We start from the raw sequence: 22,329 nt of genomic DNA on the forward strand, positions 1-22,329 counted from the left end.
GGTTAAAAAGGGATGGTTTAAAAATAATATGAAGAATATATCTATCAAACAGCCATTACTCTTTTGAAAAATTATCAAACATTTAGACTGGCTAAAAGCCACTGATAAGAGAGTTGCTTATGGTCAAATGGGCAAATGGTTCATTTCACAGTGCATTAAGGGTGAAAAATAAGGATGACCACAATGTATTGAACGCTTACCACTGCCATTGAACTGGCACTGTACTAAACACATTGTATATTGTTTCTGTGTGATCCTACCTGAGGAGTAGCTATCACCCATTTACAGGTAAGGAATGGAAGCACAGAAAAACAGTAACTTGCTCATGGTCACATAACTAATAGGTGGTGGAGCAAATAATCAAACCATGCTTTTATCCAATAAGAAATATTACTGCCAAGACTTTCAACACCATCTAATTAACCTGAGTCCTTTAAGGATAAATGAGTTGTCCATGAGGACAAAACTGGGACTAGAACTTGTGTCAAGCGCTCTTCCCACTGCACTATGCTACCACAGCTGCTTGAACAAAGAACATAAAAATGGACATTAGCTGCCTGAGATGTAAGTGGAATAAGTGCAAAAATCCAGAAAGGCTAGTATCCAAAGTAAACTAGGAAAATTGGTGAATCTACACCTGCTCCTTGTATATTTATTTAAATATAAAGAACATCTATCAAAAGAATTTCTGAAGGCTTGCCAAGTGACTCAGAATTGTGGGGCAAAAAGCAAACATCCTCCTAAAATGAAAATACAATTTCATTGGTAAGGTCCTGTTTTTTAATCAAGGAAAAACCAGTTAGCAAAATGACTGAAGTAAATGACACCAAACACTTAACTAAGTTTTCAGCAAAAGAGAGAGGAATGACCAGATTTGCTAACGATAGCCTTCCCTCTCACCTACTTTAAAGTTATAAAGTGACTAAAACTTCAGGAAATCCTCCCTTTGAGACTGAAGTACAGTTATATCCAGAATGAAGCCAGATTTTGTTTATCAAGCACTTTTAACTACTTCTACAGTAAATACATAATATCAGGTTCATGATTATATTGTGGTTTAAATTATATCCAAGTATCATTATACCCCCAAATTGCACATACAACAAAAGTGGTACTGGTACTTCGGAACACAGATAACACAAAGGCTTTTGGTTTCTTGATGAACAAGAGCATATTTCACCTTGACATTGTTGCTGGAAAATCTCAGAGAGATGAGCATTTTGAAGACGCTATAAACAGCTTAGCCTTTTCTTAGCATTTTGAAGAGTACATTAATAGCCTGGCCTTTTCTTAAGGGCTTTCTTTTTCCCTTAGCCAAATCTGACAGAAGTGAACAGCGAGAGGATGGAATCAAAGTCAGCACTGTGTTTTAAAAGCTGTGTGGAACTGTTGTCATCTGGCATTGTCTTCAAAAGAATATAAGAATATTAAGTGGATGTCTCATGAACTTACAAAGATACTCTTCACTTGAGAACAGAATGATAATGTCTCATAGAAGAAAGATGTAATTCTACATGCATAGAAAACCTATTCAGACAGCTATTAGCAGGTATAAGAAAAAACGAAAATCTATAACTCTCAACCAAAAGAAACTATATTAATATAATTAATTTTTTAAAATACTTATTAAACATCTGCTACAGAGTACCTTGAACTAACTCCGTGCTTGATGCTGTGACAATTGAAAGAAAAGGTTTTGTCATTACTACCATTTGGGAGGTTTTGTTAAAAAGAAACCAAGAGGTATATAGCAGTGTTAGAAAATGGGCCAAAGGAAGTTAAATAGCCTGGCACCACCTTCTAGGATTTAATATCCTATAAGAAATGAAATCACAGCTGTCCCACATAAATCAGGGCATACACGAACACATCCAACACCCAAGGAGACTATATAGATTATTTCAAAGGGTGCCTTGAGAATCCACTCAGTTTATTTTCTCAGTCCTGAGGATAAAAACACACCCAGAAACTCCATGGCCATTACTCCGCATATTTTGGGAGTGTTGCTGACTAATTTAAAAATTGCCAAATCAGGTTCCTGAGAGCAGCTGCTGCTCGGAAGAAGACTAGGCCTAGAAAATGGGGGTGTTTTATTGGATGCTGTGGCAGATTATATTTTCCCCAAGTGATGGCTACAATAGCTCCTATTTGGGATGTTCGGTGGAAGTTCCTTCAGTGGTGAGGCATAAACATAGCCAGCCAGCTGAGAATGCAGGAAAGGACAACTTTGTAAGATCAAAGGCCCTAGTTGGGGAGAGAAGAGAACACGGATTGTAGAGGGGCCCAGGGCTTACCTAACCTAGGCCCCTGTGAAGGTTCATGGAGGAGGGTGGGGGGAGAAGAGCACCTGGGGGTTCCAGGCTCTTGCCTTTATTGTGACCCAGAGGGGAAAGGTAGGACTTTCCTGTGGATACTTGCAATTGGAAGTTTCATGCTATTCGTGCAAAAAGCAGAAGCAGCAAGGGCTGTTTGGAGAAGCTGAGGGCAGCTTCTTATCATCCAAGTCATAGGAGATAGAGGACTTGCTAGTAAATTGGGTAGCATAAAAGGGCAGAGGCAGCATGGGGCTTCAGAGTAGCTAAAGGTGGCTTCGATCATCCAAACCATTTGGAGGTGCATGTCTTGCTAGTTGTGGTTACACCCAGGGCAGGGCTAACTGGGGTGGTCACTTTAAAAGGGAAACTTATGATGAAGCCAGGCAGGATGACGAGGCACCAAATATAACCTATTTTATGCCACTACAGCTCCCAACCCACCTTCTTACAATTTGACTTCCACACTCCTCCCATCAAGAGGTGAAGGCCATGTCCAACCTAGAACCTGGGTGGATTTGTGACCCGTGGATCTGCTGCCTCAAGACCTAGAGAAGGAGGTATCCTTCTTCTGCTCCAGGTCACCTATTCCACATGTGCTGTCAATGTCTTTCTGTTCCCTACCTTAAGGCCTTGCTCTCTCTTCTACATAGGTAACCTCTGTCTCTCCCAGCTCTTTTCACTCAGAACCGCTCCTATCCCAACATCCTCCCTTGATTCTGTGTCTCCCACAAGTTGCTCCTTCTACTCTATCCATTCCTTCTTTCTTTTTTCTTATTTATTTATTTTTTACTTTATCAAAATATTAAAAAAAAAAACAATTCAAACAAAACAAAGGAATAAGAAAAACAAGTAACCTAAAATCACTACATTGAAGCTAATTTTTTAATGCAATAGCTTTTTTACTTTATCAAAAAATTTTAAAAATCCAAACAAAACAAAACAAAGGAATAAGAAAAACAAATAACCTAAAATACCTACATTGTTTCCAACATGTCCCTACCATGCTCCAAGAAAATCAACAAACCATAACAAAACAAATGAATAAGAAAAACAAATAACCTACAATAACTACATTGCTTCCAACATGTTCCTACCATGCCCAAGAAAATTGACAAACCATAATCATTCCTGAGCATTCCCATAACATTAAGATTACCCTCAACAGTTTATCTGTTCTTACTAGATTATCGTTCCCCCTTCACTAGTTGCTGTCTATCTCTAGGTCCCCTTCATTCTACAGTATAAAACTCTCCATTCCTTCCTATTTAAACCTTCTTAAATCAACAAATGCAACCTTGACATTCTCACCTCACACTTACTCAACTCCCTATAGCATCTGCTCCCACCTTTCTAATAAAACTTTCACTGAGCAGTAGCTTATTTTAAAATGCGGATCCTGGGTTTAAGCAGACTTGTATTTGACTCCTGCCTTCTCTTCTGACAAGCTTTGGGACCTTAAGCTGCTGCTTCACCTCCCTGTGCTTCAGTTACTTCATTTCTAAAATGGGATAATAATAGTAAGCAACTTCATGGGATTCTTGGGATATTAAATGACACAATGTATTTTAAACACTTAACAGGGTCTGCACATGCCACATGCTCAGGAAACATTAACTATTAGTAGTAGTAATATTTGCATGTTAATGACAATTGTCATTAACTAACAATCCTGAACTTAAAAAATGATCCTACTTAACTCATGCTGTTCACTGCAGCTAAAACAAAACAAAACATACAAACAAAAAAAACTGCTTTACAATCTTCTTATAAGATCTTTCTTATCTCATGCTGTTCACTGCAGCTAAAACAAAACAAAACAAAACAAAACATACAAACAAAAAAAACTGCTTTACAATCTTCTTATAAGATCTTTCTTATCTCTTGGTCTAGGATAATCTTCTTCATCTTAAAACCAGGATGTGCTTATAGGAACCTCCTCTCTATATCGATTCTTTAGGATATTGTTGTCTTTGCATCAGTGGAAATATCCACACCATTGTTCTCTAAGTAGCAGTTAGTCAGTAAATACTTATGGACAGGTAATTGTATAAAACAACCTAGTCCTTTCCATGGTCAGTCTCTGCGAGTACATAAAGAATATTTTTCACATCGTATTTGAATCCTTCCTGATAACTTGGAAACAGCAATAATTCAAACCTATGCAGGCAAAGAAAGGAAGGCTTTATTGCTGGTTCACCAGAAATCATATGTAATGGTCATTCCTAATCCCCGATTAGTCACTAAGAAGGTTGGCCATGGAGCACTTATTTTCCTTCATCTCCTTGCTATCTCAGTTTCCTTTTGTCACAAACTGTGTGCAGGAATATGTATTTCAACTAGGAAGAGGTTATACAGGCAGAGGTCATTTGTAATAGGTATGAGCCGTAAGGAACAAAAATGCACAGGAAGATCTCATTCTGGTAAAAACAAACAGCTTTACTAAAGCATGTAATTTTGTTGGTCTAACAATTTACTTGTAAGGAGAACATAAATGCCCAGGCCCCATCACAGCACGGCTAGGTCAGTCTTGCTCATGGTGGAAGGATGGCATGGGGTTCAATTGGGAAGCACCTTCTCTTGGACAAAGAGCTCTTTCAACACTGGAACCTCATACTGGAAACCTACACATTACACTAATTCCTATATGAGTCAACCATGATTTACATTACAAAGAAAATAATTCTGGGCTTTTTCTCTACCTTTAACACTTTTCCTCTCCTGTTCTATCAATATTTCAATAAAAATATGGATCCCAAAAATCGGTGTGAAATTCATTGAATGGGGAGTGAATAATGCACACACAGAGGCTAGGACCATGGTGGATAATGATGATGATGATGGTTAGGTAGCTAATATTTATTCAACATTTATTTGCACTAGGTCTTATGCCAAATACTTAACATTATATCATTTGGTTTAACCCTTACAACAACCCTAAGAGATTGCCTTTATTATCCCATTTTACATATGAAAAATACTGAGGCTTAGAAAAGTTAAAGAAGTTGCTTCAAGTCACACAATTAACAAGATTCAAGGCTGGGAATGCAGCCCAGGTCTGTCAGAAGCCAAAGCTTCTGTCATATGTCTTATGGTAACAGATTCTTTTTCCTTTCTTTCCCACCCCCCTCCACATCAAACCTTTATTTTTTTATTTTATTTTTACAAATATCCCCCTTCCCACATACACCCATTCCCCTGTAACCCTTAACCTGCTTTTAATCTCTAATCTCTGCAAATTTGTTATTTCTAGTCATCTCTTATAAGTGATATCATAGAATTTTTGTCCTTACATGTGCTGCTTATTTCACTGAGCATAATGTTTTCAAGGTTCTTCATGTTGCAGCATGTCTGGTAACTTCATTCTTTCTAATGGTTGAATAATACTCCATTGTGTATATGTACCACCACATTTTGTTTATCCATTCATCTGTTCTTGAACTTTTGAGTTGTTTCCACCTTTTGGCAGCTGTGAATAATGCTGCTATAAATATTGGTGTACAATTATCTGTTTGAGATCCTGTTTTCACTCTCTTTGGATATATACCCAGAAGTAAAATTGCCAGGTCTTATGGTAATTCTATATTTAACTTTTTGAGGTACTGTCATACTGCTTTCCACAGTGATTGCAACATTTGATATTCTCACTGACAAGGCACTAGAGTTCCAATTTCTCCACATCTTCTCCAACATTTACTATTTTGCAGTTTTTAAATAATAGCCATCCTTATGTGTGAAGTGGTAGAAGTGGTATCTTATCATGGTCTTTTTTTTTTTTAATTAGAGAAATAAGTTTACAGAAGGATTATGCAAAAAATAAAGAGTTCCCATATACCTATCCCATTTTTAACATTTTGCATTAGTGTGGTACTTTTGTTACAATTGATGAGAGAATATTATAATTGTACTATTAACTATAATCCATAGTTGACATTAGGGTTCACTGTGTTGTACAGTCCTATGGTTGTTTTGTTTTTGTTTTTAAATTTATGGTCTAGCAACATCTATACCACCTACAATTTCCTTTTTAACCACATTCAGACACATAATCCAGGGGTGTTAATTACATTCACAATGTTACCATCAGCACTTATTTTAGTTTGCTAAGCTGCTCAAAGCAGATAGTATGAAACGTGTTGGCTTTAACTATGAGAATTTATTAGCTTTTAAACTTTCAGTTTTGAGGCTGTGAAAACGTAAATCAAGGCATAATCAAGGTGATGTTTCCTTCCTGAAGACCAGCTGCTGGTGATCCTGAACTCCTTCGTCACATGGCAAGGCACACGATAGCATCTGTTGGTTTCTCCCTTCTCTTCTGGGTTGCATTGCGTCAGCTTCTTGCTTCCATAGGTTTCTCTCTTTTTGCCTGAATTTCATTCTCTTATAAGGGAGTCCAGTAAAAGGATTAAAACCCACCCTGAATGAGATGGGTCACATCTTAATTTAAGTAGCCTCACCAAAAGCTCCTACTTAAAATAGGTCCATAGAAATGGATTATCTTTAAGAACATACTTTTCTGGGGTACATACACCTTCAAATCACCACACCCCTATAAATTTCTAAAACTTTGCAACACCCTAAATAGAAACTCTGCACCATTAAGAATTAACTCCCCATTCCCTATCTGTGCTGGTTTGTATATTTATGTCCCCCAGAAAAAGGAGGGAGCATTCTTTAATGCATTCTTGTAGGGGCAGATGTATTAGTGTGGATTGGGTTGGAACCTATCGGTTCAGTGTCCATGGAGATGTGACCCACCCAACTGTAGGTGATAACTCTGATTCAATAATTTCCATGGAGGCGTGGCCCTGCCCATTTGGCATGGGCCTTGATTAGTTTACTAGAGCAATATATAAGCTCAGACAGAAGGAGCTCGTATCTAGCTGAAGCTGAGACAGACATTTTGAAGACGGCCATTGGAAGTTGATGTAAACATTTTGGAGAACACCTTGAAACGCACCCTGGGAGCAGGCAGATGCCAGCCACGTGCATCCCAGCTAACAGAGGTTTTTCGGATGCCAATGGCCTTTCTCCAGTGAAGGTACCCTTTGTTGATGGACATTTTATGGCCTTAAGAATGTAACTGTGTAACCAAATAAACCCCCTTTTATAAAAGCCGATCCATTTCTGGTGTTTTGCATTCCCGCAGCATTAGCAAAACAGAACACTATCCCTACCCTGACTCCTGGTAATCTGTATTCTAGTTTCTGACTATGAATTTGTTTCTTCTAACTATTTTATATCAGTGAGATCATACAATATTTGTCCTTTTGTGCCTGGCTTATTTCACTCAACATTCCCCTAATGGCTAATGATGTTAAGCATCTTTTCATGTGTTGATTGGCCATCTGTATACCTTCTTTGGAGAAATGTCTATTCAATTCCTTTGCTCCATTTTTGCTCCTTTGTGGTTGCATTGTAAAAGTTCTTTTTTTTTTTTTTTTTTTTTTTTTTAACATGGAAGAAAAAATTTATTGTGGCTTGGTGGCTTACATAGAGATTGTACATTTCAAATGAGAACACCTGTTGCTACAAATTTTGTTTCTTTTTTTCTTTCATTACATCTCCACTCTACTATTAAGTTTCATCAACCCTGTGATTGTATCACTTAAGTCAATATCCAACTAATTCCTAAACTATTAGCATTTCTGTGTATTACATTTTATGTTTAATATTTTAAAGTATATTGTTATAATGTCACTTTGTAATTATGTCATGTTCTATTAGTAACCCTCCTGGCTATTAATAAATTACTACATTTTCTTCATATGCTAATAGTAATGAATGTTAATTACTGCATGTTCCTCAAATACCTGCTTTCTTTGTCATCTTATTGGCATGTATTTGTATGTAAATCTGTGTTTGTGCAGGTGTGGGAGTGTGTGTGTGCACAAAAGAGAATGTTTAAGTTGGCCACATTTTTACATTGCGCAGGGACTGTATTCAATGAGTTCATAGTCTCATGATAACATATTATGCTATAAAAATTTTCAAGCTCTCATTTTCCAAATATCACCAACTCTTTTAAAGTTCTATGATTGAAAAAGATAGCTGTGGTCATTATGAATCAAATGTAAAAATCAACTACAAAAGATTTACATTGTTAAATTGTGAATTATTCATATTGTTTTAAATATGGTTACCTAAAACTAAATTATGGATTTACTCATTAATATGTGGATGAAAAATACTGCCAAAAATAAAAATCAAAAGCTCAAAAGCAAGAAAAAATTATGGAGCTTTTCACATAGCAAGAATTTTATACTCACACAGCAAGAATTTGAAAAAAATAGTGAATGACTGAATTTGTGCATTAATGAATGAATAAATGTGTTCATGAATAATGCATGAATGAAGATAGATGAACAAAATATTGAATTAAAACTAGTGAAGTTGGGGTTGAAAAACTAGAGTTCCATTTCTTTCCAGTAGGAAGATTAGATTTTGGAAAATCTAATATGAATATATATGTATATGGATATATATACAACTGATTATACTGATGTGATTAATATCATAGTTTATATGTATGTATTAAATGCTAGGGACGGATAGGATTAACTACATAATAAAAGGTAACACATTTTTTGTCAAATGATTTGTTAACTTGATCAAAAAAGGACTTTAAAGCAAAATTGGAGAACCAAAAAATATCCAGATAAAACTTTTAAAAACTGATATTATGGAAAAAATTTCCTCTATGATATAAATTGAATTAATAAAACATTTCTAGTAATCCAAAAAGATAAAGATAATAAAGTCCATTCATTGTTTCAGCTATCTGCACTAACACATAAAAATAGGTAATAAAGAAAATTAACTTGATATTTTAACCTGAGAAGAATCCCAAAATGTGACAAAATTGCTCTCATAGCCAGGTTACTTATGTGGAAGAAAAGATCTTGTTCAGAAACACTAATGTGCTATTAGGTAACAGGAAATGTCGTTTTATAGTGAGAAGATATAATAAATTTGCCTGGAGTTGCATTATCTTAGGAATGAAATCTTTGTATGGAATATCCTGGTGAAGAAAGATGAGCAGGAAACAGGGATACAGTTGTGTGATAATACTGCAAACTGTCTGAACAAGAAAGGACATTTATAATGTAGTCCAGATACAGATAAACAACCCAATGTGGGAATGTAAACTGGTATGGCTGCTGAAAAAAGTTTGGTGATTACTCAGAAACTTAAACATTGAATGACCCTACAATTCCGATTCTAGGTATACATCCCAAAGAATTGAAAGCAGGGACTCAGGCAGATATTTGTACGCCAATGTTATCGTCAGTATTAACAATAGCCAAAAAGTGGAAGCAACCTAAATGTCCCAATGGGAGATGAAAAATAAACAAAATGTGATATATCCGTACAATGCAGCATTCTTCAGCTGTGAAAAGGAATGGAGTTCTGATACGTGCAACCACATGGATGAACCTTGAAGACATCATGTTGAGTGAAATAAGCCAGATGCAAAAGGACTCATATTGTTATTTCACTTATATGAGACATGTAGAATGTACAAATTCATGGAGACAAAACGTAGATTACAAGCTACCAGGGGCTGGGAGATAGGGAATTATAGCTTAAGTGGTACAGATTTTCTGTCTGGGGTGATGGAAAAGTTCTGGTGATGAATGGTGGGGTTTCCAGGACAATATTATGAGTGTAGTTAATGCTAATTAGTTGTATAATGGAAAGTGATTAAAGGGTAAATTTGGATTTATATGTATTACCAAAATAAAAAAAAATTAAAATTCAACATAGAAAAATATTGAAGTACAACTGGGTTTACTCCATACCTGGTTTTCTCTCATCTCACAAACTAGCCTAGCTTTTGCTCACTGAATGAAAGGGCAGGATCCCAAAAGTGTAAGGCTAGCTATAGTAATGGCAAGTTCTTTACCATATTCTTTGGACCAAAGGGTGGTCACCAGTCCAGTCTAGATGTAAGAGGAGAGGATGGCAATTCTGCTTCTTGATGGAAATTGCTTCAAAGTCAGATTGCAGAGCCATGGATATGGGTTGAAAAATCATTGTGGCCATTTTTGTTCTCTAGTACATCACGTCTTTAAAATCTCCATTATATACTGTCTGTTACAGTGGCCACTAGCCATATGTGCCTATTTAAATTTAAATGAATAGGGATTAAATAAAATTTAATTTTCAGTTGTTTAGTTACACAAGTTGCATTTCAAAAACTTAGTAGTAACACATGGCTTATGGCTATTTTATTTGACAGTGTGAAGTAGAGAGCTTTTCTGTCATCTCAGAAAGTTCTGCTAGACAGTTCTGGATAACAAAATGTGAGCAGAAGTGACATGTGCCTTTTCTAATCCAAGATCTTTAAGAAGTTGTTTGCCCCTACATGTTGTATCTGCCCTTTCAGTATCTGAGGGCAGACAGTGACAAGACTCTGGGTTATAAAGGGACAGTGAGCTACTCACATCTCAGGTTGTATTTGTTACTATAGCCCAGCCTACCCTAACAAATACAGAAGACACCATGCTAAGCAATGCACATTTCTACATCATTCAATATCGTAGTAATCCTATGAAGCTGCTATTAATTTATGGCTGAATAAATAGACTAGAAAAAGGTTTAAGTGACCTTTCCTAATAAAAGGGTTGAGCTAGAATTCAAAATCAGCAAGTTGGATCCAGTGGTTGCATTTTTAAATTTTAATGTTATTAAAAGCACTCAATATGTCAGCCTGACCATTGTATTATAAATGATCACTGCTGCTACTATCTCTGCAACTTGCACCATTATTTCTACCACCACCACCATCACACCACTATCATATTTACTCTTAATACTTCCACCATCCTTTTGCTACTTCCACTACTGCTACTATCAATATTACTACTACTGAAAATTATAATTATGATTAAATAAAATGTGGGATTAAAATGGATTAAAATAGATCATAATATTTTTTTCCTGTTTGCCTAAGTGACAACATAATATATTCAGTTTTTAGTCAATAGATATTTGTGTTAGCAGTCTTTGCCACACTCCCTCCCCCACCAGGCAATACAAGAAGGGGTGTATAAGAATGCAGGATCAAGAATCTGAAATATTTATTATCTCCAAGATCCTGGAGGATTTACTTACTATCTTTGTGCCTCAGTTTCCTCATCTATAAGAGACAATAGTAATAGAGCTCTCTTCATAAGATTTTTATGAGGACTAAATTATATTTGTGAACACATGTAGAGCTCTTGGTAAAGTGGCTAGTTCGGATAATTAATCAAAGCATTATCATAAGCTTCAGAGAATCTGCATGAGATCTTTATTAATGTATCTTCTATTTTATGCTGACTTCACTAAATTTGATAAAACTTCTCAGAGTCCAAAATTTATTAAAAGATCAATATACCATCATTTAGAAAGTTCTATCAAGGAAGTAATATTCCATTATCTATCTTTCATTGATTTTAACTAACCACAGAATCCAATATTAGCGTATGCTTGTTAATATAAGAAAATCAAACATGGTAATAACAAAGATAGACTTCTCTAAATATGGGAAGAATCTTTTTAAAATAAGTCAATCATTATTGTGTAGAAAATTGATACTTTAGAAAATGTAAATAATTTCCTGTGAAATGTTTATCATTCCTAAAAAGAGGCCTTTTTCCTCTCTGAAATTAATAGATGTATTTTTGTGAAGACCTGTTTTTGCCCTGCCAGCATCCCTTCCCTTGGCAAATTGCCCATTTCCCATCCTTATCATTCCCAGAGGAATTATCACCCTGGGGGAGACACAAACTCCTTCTACCACAAGCAGAGTGGTGGGCATGAAATTTAGGGTGGGATTGCCATTACCAGCTGTGACGCTTTGGCATGGAATGTGGCCAAAGCTAAACTATCAGGTGTCAGAGTCCTTGGGAAAATATCTTCAAGTTGTTCCTTTTTAGATCCCTGGCAATTCTGTTATTCCTGGTTTTCTAAAGGTCTTGTTTTTCATTTCCCACTGTAAGGATGAGCTATCCACGATCATCCTCATGCATTCTGTTCTCCCGAATCAGTTAATCAGTGGCAGTTTCTGTTGCTTGTGTCCAAAGAATCCAAAAAATCCTTTTGCAGAAACTTTACCCAACATGCGATGATTCCTTTGCATTTACTGTCTTGGTAAACTGGAGCAATATATTAAATTGCTATTTGCAAATCTCTTTCCTCATCTTCTTTCTCAGCCTCCTTTTGTACTGTGTATGCTGGTTCATTGATATTCTTTAACTCATGGTGAAATTTCCTGTTCTCTTAGTCTTCTCAAGTCTTTCTTGTAAAACCAGCAATAACCTTTGTGTCTTCATTTACGAGACTGCTACGGCAAATGCCATACAATGAGCTGCTTTAAACAATGGAAATTTACTGGCTCGTGGTTTCCAGGCTAGAGAAACCCAAAATTGAAGCATCAGCATGGTGGTGCTTTCTCCCCAAAGTCGGTAACATTCTGGTCCTGCCTACTGGCAATCTTTGGGGTTCCTTGACTTGTATCCCGTCCTCCGGGCACAGGGTAATGTTCTCTCCTTCGCTTCCGGGTTCCATTCGTAAAAGTTCTTTATATGTTCTGGATCTTAAGCCCTTATCCAATATATGGTTTGTAACTATCTTCTACGTTTCTTGATTATTCCCTTCAATGCACAAAAGTTTTTAATTTTGATGAAATCAAATTTATCTATTGTTTCTTTTGTTGCTTGTGCTTTTGGTTTCATACCTAACAATTCATTGCTGAATCCCGGGTTATGAAGATTTGCCCTTATGTTATTTTCTAAGAGTTTTATAGTTTTAGCTCTTATATTTAGGTCCTTGGTCTCCTTTGAGTTGGTTTTGTATATGATGTGAGAAAGGAGTCTAATTTCATTCTTTTGCACATGGATATCCAATTTTCTCAGCACTACTTCTTGAAGAGACTATTCCTTCCCCATTGCATATACTTAGAACCCTTATTGAAAATCAATTGACCATAGATTTGCAGGTCTATTTTTGCTCTTTCAATTTCTTTCCACCAATCTATTTGTCATCTTTATGCCTATACCACACTTTTTGTTTTGTTTTGTTTTTATTGAGATTGTTCACATACCATACAATTAACCAAAGATCCAAAGTATACAATCAATTGCCCCTGGTACCATCATACAGCTATGCATCCATCACCACAATTAATTTTTTTTCCAAGTTTTAGAACATTTTCATTACAAAAAAAAAAAAAAAAAAGGAAACTCAAATCCTCCCAACCCCTAACCACTACCCCGCCATTATTGACTCACAGTATTGGTATAGTACATTTGTTACTGTTGATGAAAGAATGTTAAAATACTACTAACTGTAGCATATAGTTTGCAACAGGTATATTTTTTTACTATATGCTACTCTATTATTAACTTCTAGTTATAGTGTCATACATTTGTTCTGGTTCATGAAAGAGATTTCTAATACTTGCACAGTTAATCACAGACATTACCCACCACAAGATTCACTGTTTTATACATGTCCATCTTTTAACCTCCAATTTTCCTTCTGGTGACATACATGACTCTGAGCTTCCCCTTTCCACCACATTCATGTACCACTTAGTACTGTTAGTTATTCTCACAATGTGCACCACACTGTTTTGATTACAGAAGCTTTGTAGTAGAATTTGAAGCTGGGAAGTGTGAGTTCTCCAACATGTTCTTCTATTACAAGATTGTTTTGGCTATGCCAGGTTCCTTGCAGTTCTGTATGAATTTGAGGATCAGTTTTTCCACTTCTGCAAAAAAATGCTGCTGGAATTTTGATAGGATTGCAATGAATTTGTATATAGCTTTGAGTAATACTGACATATTAACAATACGAACTCTTCCACTCCATGAACATGGGATGTATCACCATTTATTTAGGTCTTCTTTAATTTCTTTCAGCAGTGTTTGTAGTTTTAAGTACACAAGTCTTTTGTATCCTTGGTAAAAATTTATTCCTATATATTTTATTTTTTAGATGCTATCGTAAGTGGAATTGTTTTCTTAATTTCCTCTTCAGATTGTTCATTATTAGCGTATAGCAACACAATTGACTCTTAGGTATTGATCTTGTACCTTGCCACTTTGCTGAACACAAATTCTTTTTCTGTGACCAAGTTTTAACTACCAGTTTGCCCAAAATTAGACTTAAGCTTGAGTTTATTAGAATGGTCTACCACAATATATCTATATATTGCCATACTAAAAAAATAAGTTCCATATTTAAAAATTTGGAAGGGACATGAATAGTCAAAGAATTAAAAAAAAGAAAGAAACAAAGATTAAATTTCAGGTGTGTAAGACTAAAGGCAATTCAATTCAATTCAAGAAACAATGACCAAGTGATATAGTGCCCAAGACACTTTGAGAATTCAAAGATGAAGATAGAATAGTCTCTGACCTCAAGAACTACTGATGTAGTGGGAGGGGCACATAGAATATTTCCAGTCTTACTTCAACTGTTACCTCCTCAAAAAGATCTTCCCTGACCACCCTATCTAAACTGTCTCCCCACTCTCCATTACTCTCTATCACAGAGGTCAGCAAACTTTTTTTCTAAAGAAACACAATAAATCTTCGGCTTTTTGACCTTATGGTCTCTGTCAAAACTACTCAACTCTGATATTGTTAGTGCAAAAGCAGCTATGGACCATAAGTAAGCCAATAAACGTAAGCAATGCTCCAATAAAACTTTATAAAAGATAGTGGGCTGGATGTGACTAACTAAATGACTAAATGAATGAATGTCATACACAAAAAGAGAAACACAGATTGCCAACAAACATGTGAACTATAGTTGGTCTTACTAATAATAAAGATAATACAATCATTTTTCACTTGTCAGATTGGCAAGGGTTAGAAGAAAGAGAAGGTGGAGGAAGAAGGGAAGGAGGAGGAGAAGGAGAAAGAAGAGGAAGGAGGAGAGAAGGAAAAAGAAGAGGAGGGGGAGAGGGAGAAGGAGGGGGAGAGGAAAACCTAGTGCAGATGAGTATGTGGGTAACCTGGTCCTCTCATTCACCGCTGACGGGAGAGAAAGTTGGTGCAACATTTCTGGAGGGGCGTTTGCATTTATACACCAAAATGCATATATATTCTTTTTTTTTTCCTCTAAAATCCTATTGCTAAGAATTAACTCTGAGGAGATAATGCAGAAGGGTGAAATACATATGTACTAGAATCCATCAACCTCAAGATCCATCAATAAGGATCTAACTTTGTAAAGAGTGCCTGATGGAACATATACATAGATGAGTATGTTATGCAGCCATTAAATACAATAAGGTAGACTTTTCACATTAAAAAAACTCCATGATATTATTGTTGAATGAAAAAAAGTAAACTACAGAATGCATATAAAGTATGGTCCCATTGATGTAAAAATTTTAAAGTTTATAAATACATAGAGAAAACTCTAGATATACTCTAAATGCTAACAGTGGTTATTCTCTGAATGTTGGTTTGAGGTGATTTTAAAATTATCTTCATAATATTTTGTACTAGTCGATTTTTTTAACAAAGACTTTTTTAACCAAAATATCATGTAATTATTATAAATTCACGCTTACCACTTTTTCACATTAATTAAAGAGGGTTAGTTTCTGATACTTTCATAATAGATGTTTCCTGTATTTCCATTTTTATAGTAACAATAATATTTGTGAATGAATCAGATAAAGTTTTAAAGGAGAGGAACAGACCTCAGATAGTGGCACTGACTCTCCATCCGTCAAAAATAGAGATACTATTTCACAGCAGCATTCAATAATCATGTCCTAGAAATAAGAAGAAAGTAACACCGTGAGGTTGATCTTTCTGAAAAATATTAGACATTTTAATTATATTTATTTCATTTTTCTCTTCTTACATCATCATCTAATCCTAGTTTCCAGGATGAGACTTAGAGGGGACTACAGATGTCACAATCCCTTAATTAATTAGGACAATTTCAAAGGACTCAGGATGGCCACAAAAGATAATATCTGCAATTTAATCATGCATAATACATTATTTTAAGGATTATTTTCCTGCACACTGACTGTTAAAATTCACATACTTCAGGGGAATAACAAATAATTCACATAAAGGTAAGATTTAGAAAAATAACTTTTCTTTTGACAAAAGAGCCCTGGGTAAAGGGAAATTCAGATCCTTGACAGGGTTTGAAGCAAAGAAGAATGATTGGGGATTGGGAAAGAAGTGAGAAGAGTGATGAAGAGGAAATGATAGAGTCAGTATCACACACTGTCTATTTTTGATGATGTCACACACAGCCCTCCTGTTTGGACCCAGCTATGTTGATGTGTGACATTTGGCCCAAGAGAGATCTACCCCTAGGTAGGCTTGAATCAGTGACATTCCCTATCATTATCATTTCATATCAGGAAGGACAACAGAGGAAGGCTATAGTCAGTCCACGCCATGTGAGCTGAGAGGTCCCGATGTGGAGATGGAGAAGGCAGGCAGTGGACCCGATGCAAGGTGAGTAAGAGGAGGGAAGCAGAGATGAGCGTGGGTACCCTCACGGAAAGGAGTGCAGCAACAGCCCTGACTCTCCAGTTCCATTTCCTTCGAGGCCCACCGTATTTTATTTTGAATAAAATAAACACAGTGGTTCATGGTTGGCTATGCATGAACTTCTTACTGAATCATTAGAAATACTTTCTCCCCATCAAAGCTATTTTACTTAAGCTAGTGTAGTTTGTCTTTACTTACAACCAAAGGAATCAAGACTAAAAAATTGTCAGATAAACTATGCCTCCTTCACTACGTTGTCAGAGTCCAGCCCTGAAGAAAGCAACAATTTCCTTTAATGGCAGTATTAATCTATTTATGTACTAGCATTCACAATACTAAACTGATAGAATACATTAATTTTTAAATCATAACTGAGCAGGGCTGGTTAAAGGCTTAAAACAAAGCAGCAAACAACTGAATTCACAAGACAAACAAATGTTATGTTTAAGTTTTAAAACTTGCATAAAAATAAAAGAAGGAACATGCTGGAAGCAATGTAGTTATTTTAAGTTATTTGTTTTTCTTATTCCTTTGTTTTGTTAGGGTTTTTCAACTTTCTTGGGGTATGGTAGGAACATTTTGGAAGCAATGCAGTTATTTTAGATGTTATTTGTTTTCCTTATTCCTTTGTTTCGGTTTTTTTTGAAATTTTTTTTAAATTGTTTGTTTGTTTTTAATTTTTTGATAAATAAAGTTAAAAAAATAGAAGAGATCACATTTTAGAGTTCCAAAATATTAGATAATTCAATTCAGCAAATCTCTTCAAGGCATTGTATCGGGTGCTGTGGGACACAAAGATGAAGAAACAAACTCCATCTTCACAAAGTTTACAATTACTGAGGAAAACAGATTTGTATGCAACTAAATAAAATACCAAGTAGAATGCGGTCAGGATAGACAGTTACAACGTGTTATAGGAGCCTAGAGGTGGGAGAGAGTAATTCCAAGAATGACAAACAGGAAAGACTTCACGGAGAAAGGGTCAAAGGAATGAGCCTTGAGATAGTAGGATTTCAAATGGCTGAAAACAGGAACAAGAGCATTCTGGGGAGAGGAAACCTTGTTAAGCAAAGAGCAGTGGGCATTCAAGGAACATAAGGAATCTGATATGTCCTTTGCTGCAGGTGTGCCTATGAAGCATGACTGTGTGTGTGTGTGTGTATGTGTGTGTGTGAGAGAGAGAGAGAGAGAGAGAGAGAGAGAGAGAGGGAAAGAGGGAGAGACGGAGAGAGGGAAAGAGGGAGAGAGGGAAAGAGGGGGGGAGGGAGATTGATTTGTGGTCAGAAATAGGTTGGAGAAGTAAGTTTATAACAAGTCATATAATAATAAGAAATTTGGACTTTACTGTGTGAAACACTGAGAAGCACTGGACTGAGAAAATGATGACTAGAGATTGCTTTTAAAAAGATCATTCTGGCCACAGTTTAAAAAGTGAACTGGACTGGGAAGAGAAATCAGCTAGGAAGCTACTCAAACCATTTGGGCAAGAAGTGATGATGGTTAGAAGTAGGCTGTCTTCAGAGGGACTGAAAATGGACAGAAGACAGGACACCCATCATAAACTAGGGATACCAGCTTCCTATGACAAACTTTCCAGGTTCCTGGTCTACTTCACTAGACAGAGGGAAACACATGTCCACGCCTATATTTCTAATTGAGTTCTTAGGACTGGCTAAAGTATGTTTATATATACACACACACACACACACACACAGTCAGTCCGGGCCATGTGTTTTATGTGTGTGTATGATTTCAATAGCGGCCATCATGAGCTCCTGTCACTCTTTCATCAAGAGCTATCAAGCAAATGACCCCGTCTATATCATTAATCATCTCCACATAACACCTGAAAAGAACAATGCTACCTGACAAATGCCCTCAACTGTCTGTCTCAATATTCATCAAACAGAAATTTTGCCTCAACAACATTTGATTTCTCTGGCCATATTGGAGGCAAACCACGTATACACATCTGAAATTGGCTTATTCTCTGTGAGGCTGTGGTAGGACCACACGTGACCTTGCTACCACAGAAATGAAAACAGGGAAAGCACAGGAGCTCATCAGTTCCAGGCAGAGAGTTGTCAGAGATGTGCTGCAGTTGGAGTGGGGACAGGTAGGCTGTGGATGACCCTTCCATAAATCTTTGCATTCCTCCCTTAAAAGGAACCTCTGTTGGTTCTATGAGGAATGGCCTTCTGAGTTAGTTCAAAGATAGAAAGGCCAATTCTTTAATCTGCAATATGAAAAAATAAAACCTTCCTAAATTATTTTCTGGCCTCCAAACTCTTCATTCCTCCTACACAGGCCACCAGAGGGATCTTAGTAAAATGCAGGTGGACCATGGGATGCCCCTCTAGGAGCTGCCTCCACCTCTTCCCACCTCCCATCCCCATAAGAAAACAGTCCCACTTTCACATGGTCCTTTCCTACAGAACGGAATTGATTTATCCACCATTTATTCCTTCAACAACATCTATTAATGCCTCCTAAGTGCCACAGAGGGGGTAAAAGGAGAGGAATAAGACACAGAGAGCCCTGACAGAGTTCATTGTCTGGCAGGAGGAACAGAAGAGATAATTCCTTAGAGTACAAAGTGGTGATATCAGAAAAAAGGAAGTACTTAATCCCACCCATCTCTCCAGCCCCATTTCCCACTACATTCACCCTATTCGCCTGCCATGCCAGATGAGTTATTGTCCCATGAATATAAGATTCACTTCCACGACTCCATATCTAATCTCTTGCTCTTTCTTCAGTCTGGAATGAGTACTCTCCCCAGGTCTCCAACTAGAAGTTTCACAATTATTGAAGAACCACTGTTTCAGTTACTGGACTGGATAGTGGAGATACAAAGATGAAAAAGACCCCTGAAAGAATTCATAGTCAAAAGAGGGAAAGAGACATATAAACACATAATTGCAAAATCGATACAGTAAGAGCACAGGGGATTTGGGGAAGCAAGGAACAATGGCCTTTATTTCAGTCTACAGGAGCTAAACAATTCTGTCTGAGCTATATAAGCAAGTACAAAGTCTGCACACCCATACACATCTATGTGAATGAGACTAAAAAACAATAAATTATAATAGTTTATATCAATAACCCCCCACCCCCACTAGAAAGTAAGGATTCCAGCAACATTACTCTCCCATATAGTGCAGTATTCAGATAACGGGGTGGGGGGTGGGGGGATGGGCGGCAATAGGTAAACGGTAAAATAGGTAAAAGTCCAAAAGACTAGTTGAACTACATAATAAAGAGCTGAGTCAGAACAGGAAGGGGAGAAGAAACAAAACACTCTGTGCAGACTGAATTGGAGAAAAAGTTTTAGGAGCTTGAGTCAAATGAGATAGCCATTAAGGATCTGCCATGGATGTCAAATACTGAGAGCAAGATAATTGGGGAAAAGAGGATTTAAAAGAAGTTTTGCTATGCGTTATAAAAGGATTTCCCCTCGGATGAATCTATGAGAGATTCTGTAAAGATTTAGATTATTTCCAGAGGTTTTGAACACCAGATTGTTGCTTCTTTAAAAGCCACACTCTGCTAAGAGAGGCCACCAGCTGCCTGGGCTCATTATGAATGACATCTGGGTACCTATGGCCATGCTCATGCAATGATTAAGCTCCTCCTCAGAGAGGGACCAAGCTGGATTGATCTCTATATGTTCTAACCTCTCCAAGTCTGGAAAGTTTTGCATATAGTAGTTTCTCAAAAAGCATTTGTTAGTTGATCCTAATGTCAAATTGTATTTTGCTCTGTGTTTTCATAGTACGTTAGTATATGGGGTATTTGGACCACACACTAATTTTAACTGCCTTGTATAATCCAGGTATTCAATAAATGTTTGCTGAATTAACCTTAGTCATATTTAAAACATTTCATATCAGTATGCTATCATTCCAAATAAAGTATTTGTGTCTTAAAATCAGGATATATCACTTATATCTTTCATATACTGTAAAGCACCTCATATGCTCTGAACACACTCCTTAAGCAGTGAATGATAGGTTAAAATAACTCAGCCATTCTGAGCCAGTGTTGTTCATTTTAGAAGGACATACAAGGTTTTCAAGCCAGAAGTGATCAGAACACCTGTTCTGGAGCCCTCCCAATACACCTTAAATTAATATCTGTGTTCTGAAGCTCTTGGCTTATTCTGGACCCTAGGTATTTGGGAGTGGGGGAAAAAAAAAGGAAAGGAGATTAGCTACCCTTCCCCCATATCAATCAAAGGCACATTTTCTGAACCCTTATATTCAATCACCTACCAAATATCTGTACTGCGGTAGAAAGAAACATGTTAGATACGAGAGTCCATGAAATCCTGTCCAACACCAGACCAGAATCGATCTCTTCAAGTGTCCTACTTAACTTCTAATTAGCTCCAAGGGAAGGTTGTCATGACAACGAACTTGCAGCTTTAGTCAATGGGATTTATCTGATATAACCGAGAATCCAGCTGTCTTTTTTTTTTTTTTTTTTTTTTTTTTTTTTAATTTCTAAGTGCTGGTTAATATTGTGGAAAGAAGAAATTTTCAATTTACTTCCAGTTCTCAACTTTCAAATGTTATTGACTAATTTTCTTGGCAATTCACCTAAACAAGCATCTGTTTTCTCTGTATTTAGTGATGTTCTTTTATGCATAGCACTACAAAGCTGGAGCATAAATAAATACCCTACTCTGAAGCTGAAGAAAACTTTCTAAGTTAGAGAATAAAACAAATTTCAAAATACAGAGGAGAATGCCAGGACTTAAAGGAGTTTTCTTTACTTAAGGGTTGAGTCACCTACACATACCATTACAGCCTGGCCACGAAAGCAAGCCACAATCCTTGGTTAAGACAAGGTAGCTCCTCTGAATTCCCTGCCTCAGTTTACATTAATCCCCTCCTTCCCCATCTCCACATTTTTTTCCTAGTATGTTTATATTCACAGTCAAGCCAGGCTCCTGGCTTACACTCTGGGCTCATTCTGCTGAATTTGATACCTGCATTCAACCCCCAGAGAAGTTCTGATGACTCTCATTCAACCAAGGGGATCTTCACCCCATTCAGAGCAGAATTTCAGTGAAAAGATAGTTTATTTTAGAGATGAGAGGAGAACAAGTCCCAAAAGGGATTAAGTGATTGACCCTGAGTGTCAGAACATAATCTAAATCCTTACTCTTTCGGATGCTCATTCTCCTGCCTCAGACAATCGAAGCTGAAAAGATAAATGGGTTCATTATCATTTTTGATATATGATCTACATAGAAGTGGATTTAGGACAATTTTTGCAAAGAATATTCTGGACAATGACTCAAAGACAGTAATCTGATAAGTGTGGTCTGTGACTGAAGAACTGTGAGTGATCTGGAAAAGAAATGCAAAAAATAAGAAGAGGGCTGAGTTCTCTTGAGAACAGATATGACAAGGCAATCTTCACTTTATGGGATATATATATATATAAATATATATACACACACACACACGTATGTGTATATATATCCC

The 22,329-nt window shown here is 36.6% G+C and overlaps 1 protein-coding gene across 8 annotated transcripts in view; it reads right to left on the minus strand.

Annotated features, from left to right (window-relative positions):
* The window catches only part of CFAP54 (cilia and flagella associated protein 54), a 429,497-nt gene that overhangs the window by 34,956 nt on the left and 372,212 nt on the right, over nucleotides 1-22,329 (minus strand). For 6 of the 8 annotated variants that reach the window (XM_037846937.1, XM_037846939.1, XM_037846934.1 and 3 more), the window contains one exon: nucleotides 16,018-16,092. The exons of 1 other annotated variant lie outside the window; for it this stretch is intronic. In XM_037846937.1, the coding sequence (XP_037702865.1) occupies nucleotides 16,018-16,092 (75 nt within the window). Of the gene's footprint in view, nucleotides 1-16,017; nucleotides 16,093-22,003; nucleotides 22,043-22,329 lie in introns of all 8 variants that reach the window. One more of the 8 variants, XM_037846940.1, reaches the window with a different exon arrangement.

The sequence above is a fragment of the Choloepus didactylus genome, chromosome 8 (assembly GCF_015220235.1).
Source record: "Choloepus didactylus isolate mChoDid1 chromosome 8, mChoDid1.pri, whole genome shotgun sequence".
NCBI classification, from domain to species: Eukaryota; Metazoa; Chordata; class Mammalia; order Pilosa; family Megalonychidae; genus Choloepus; species Choloepus didactylus.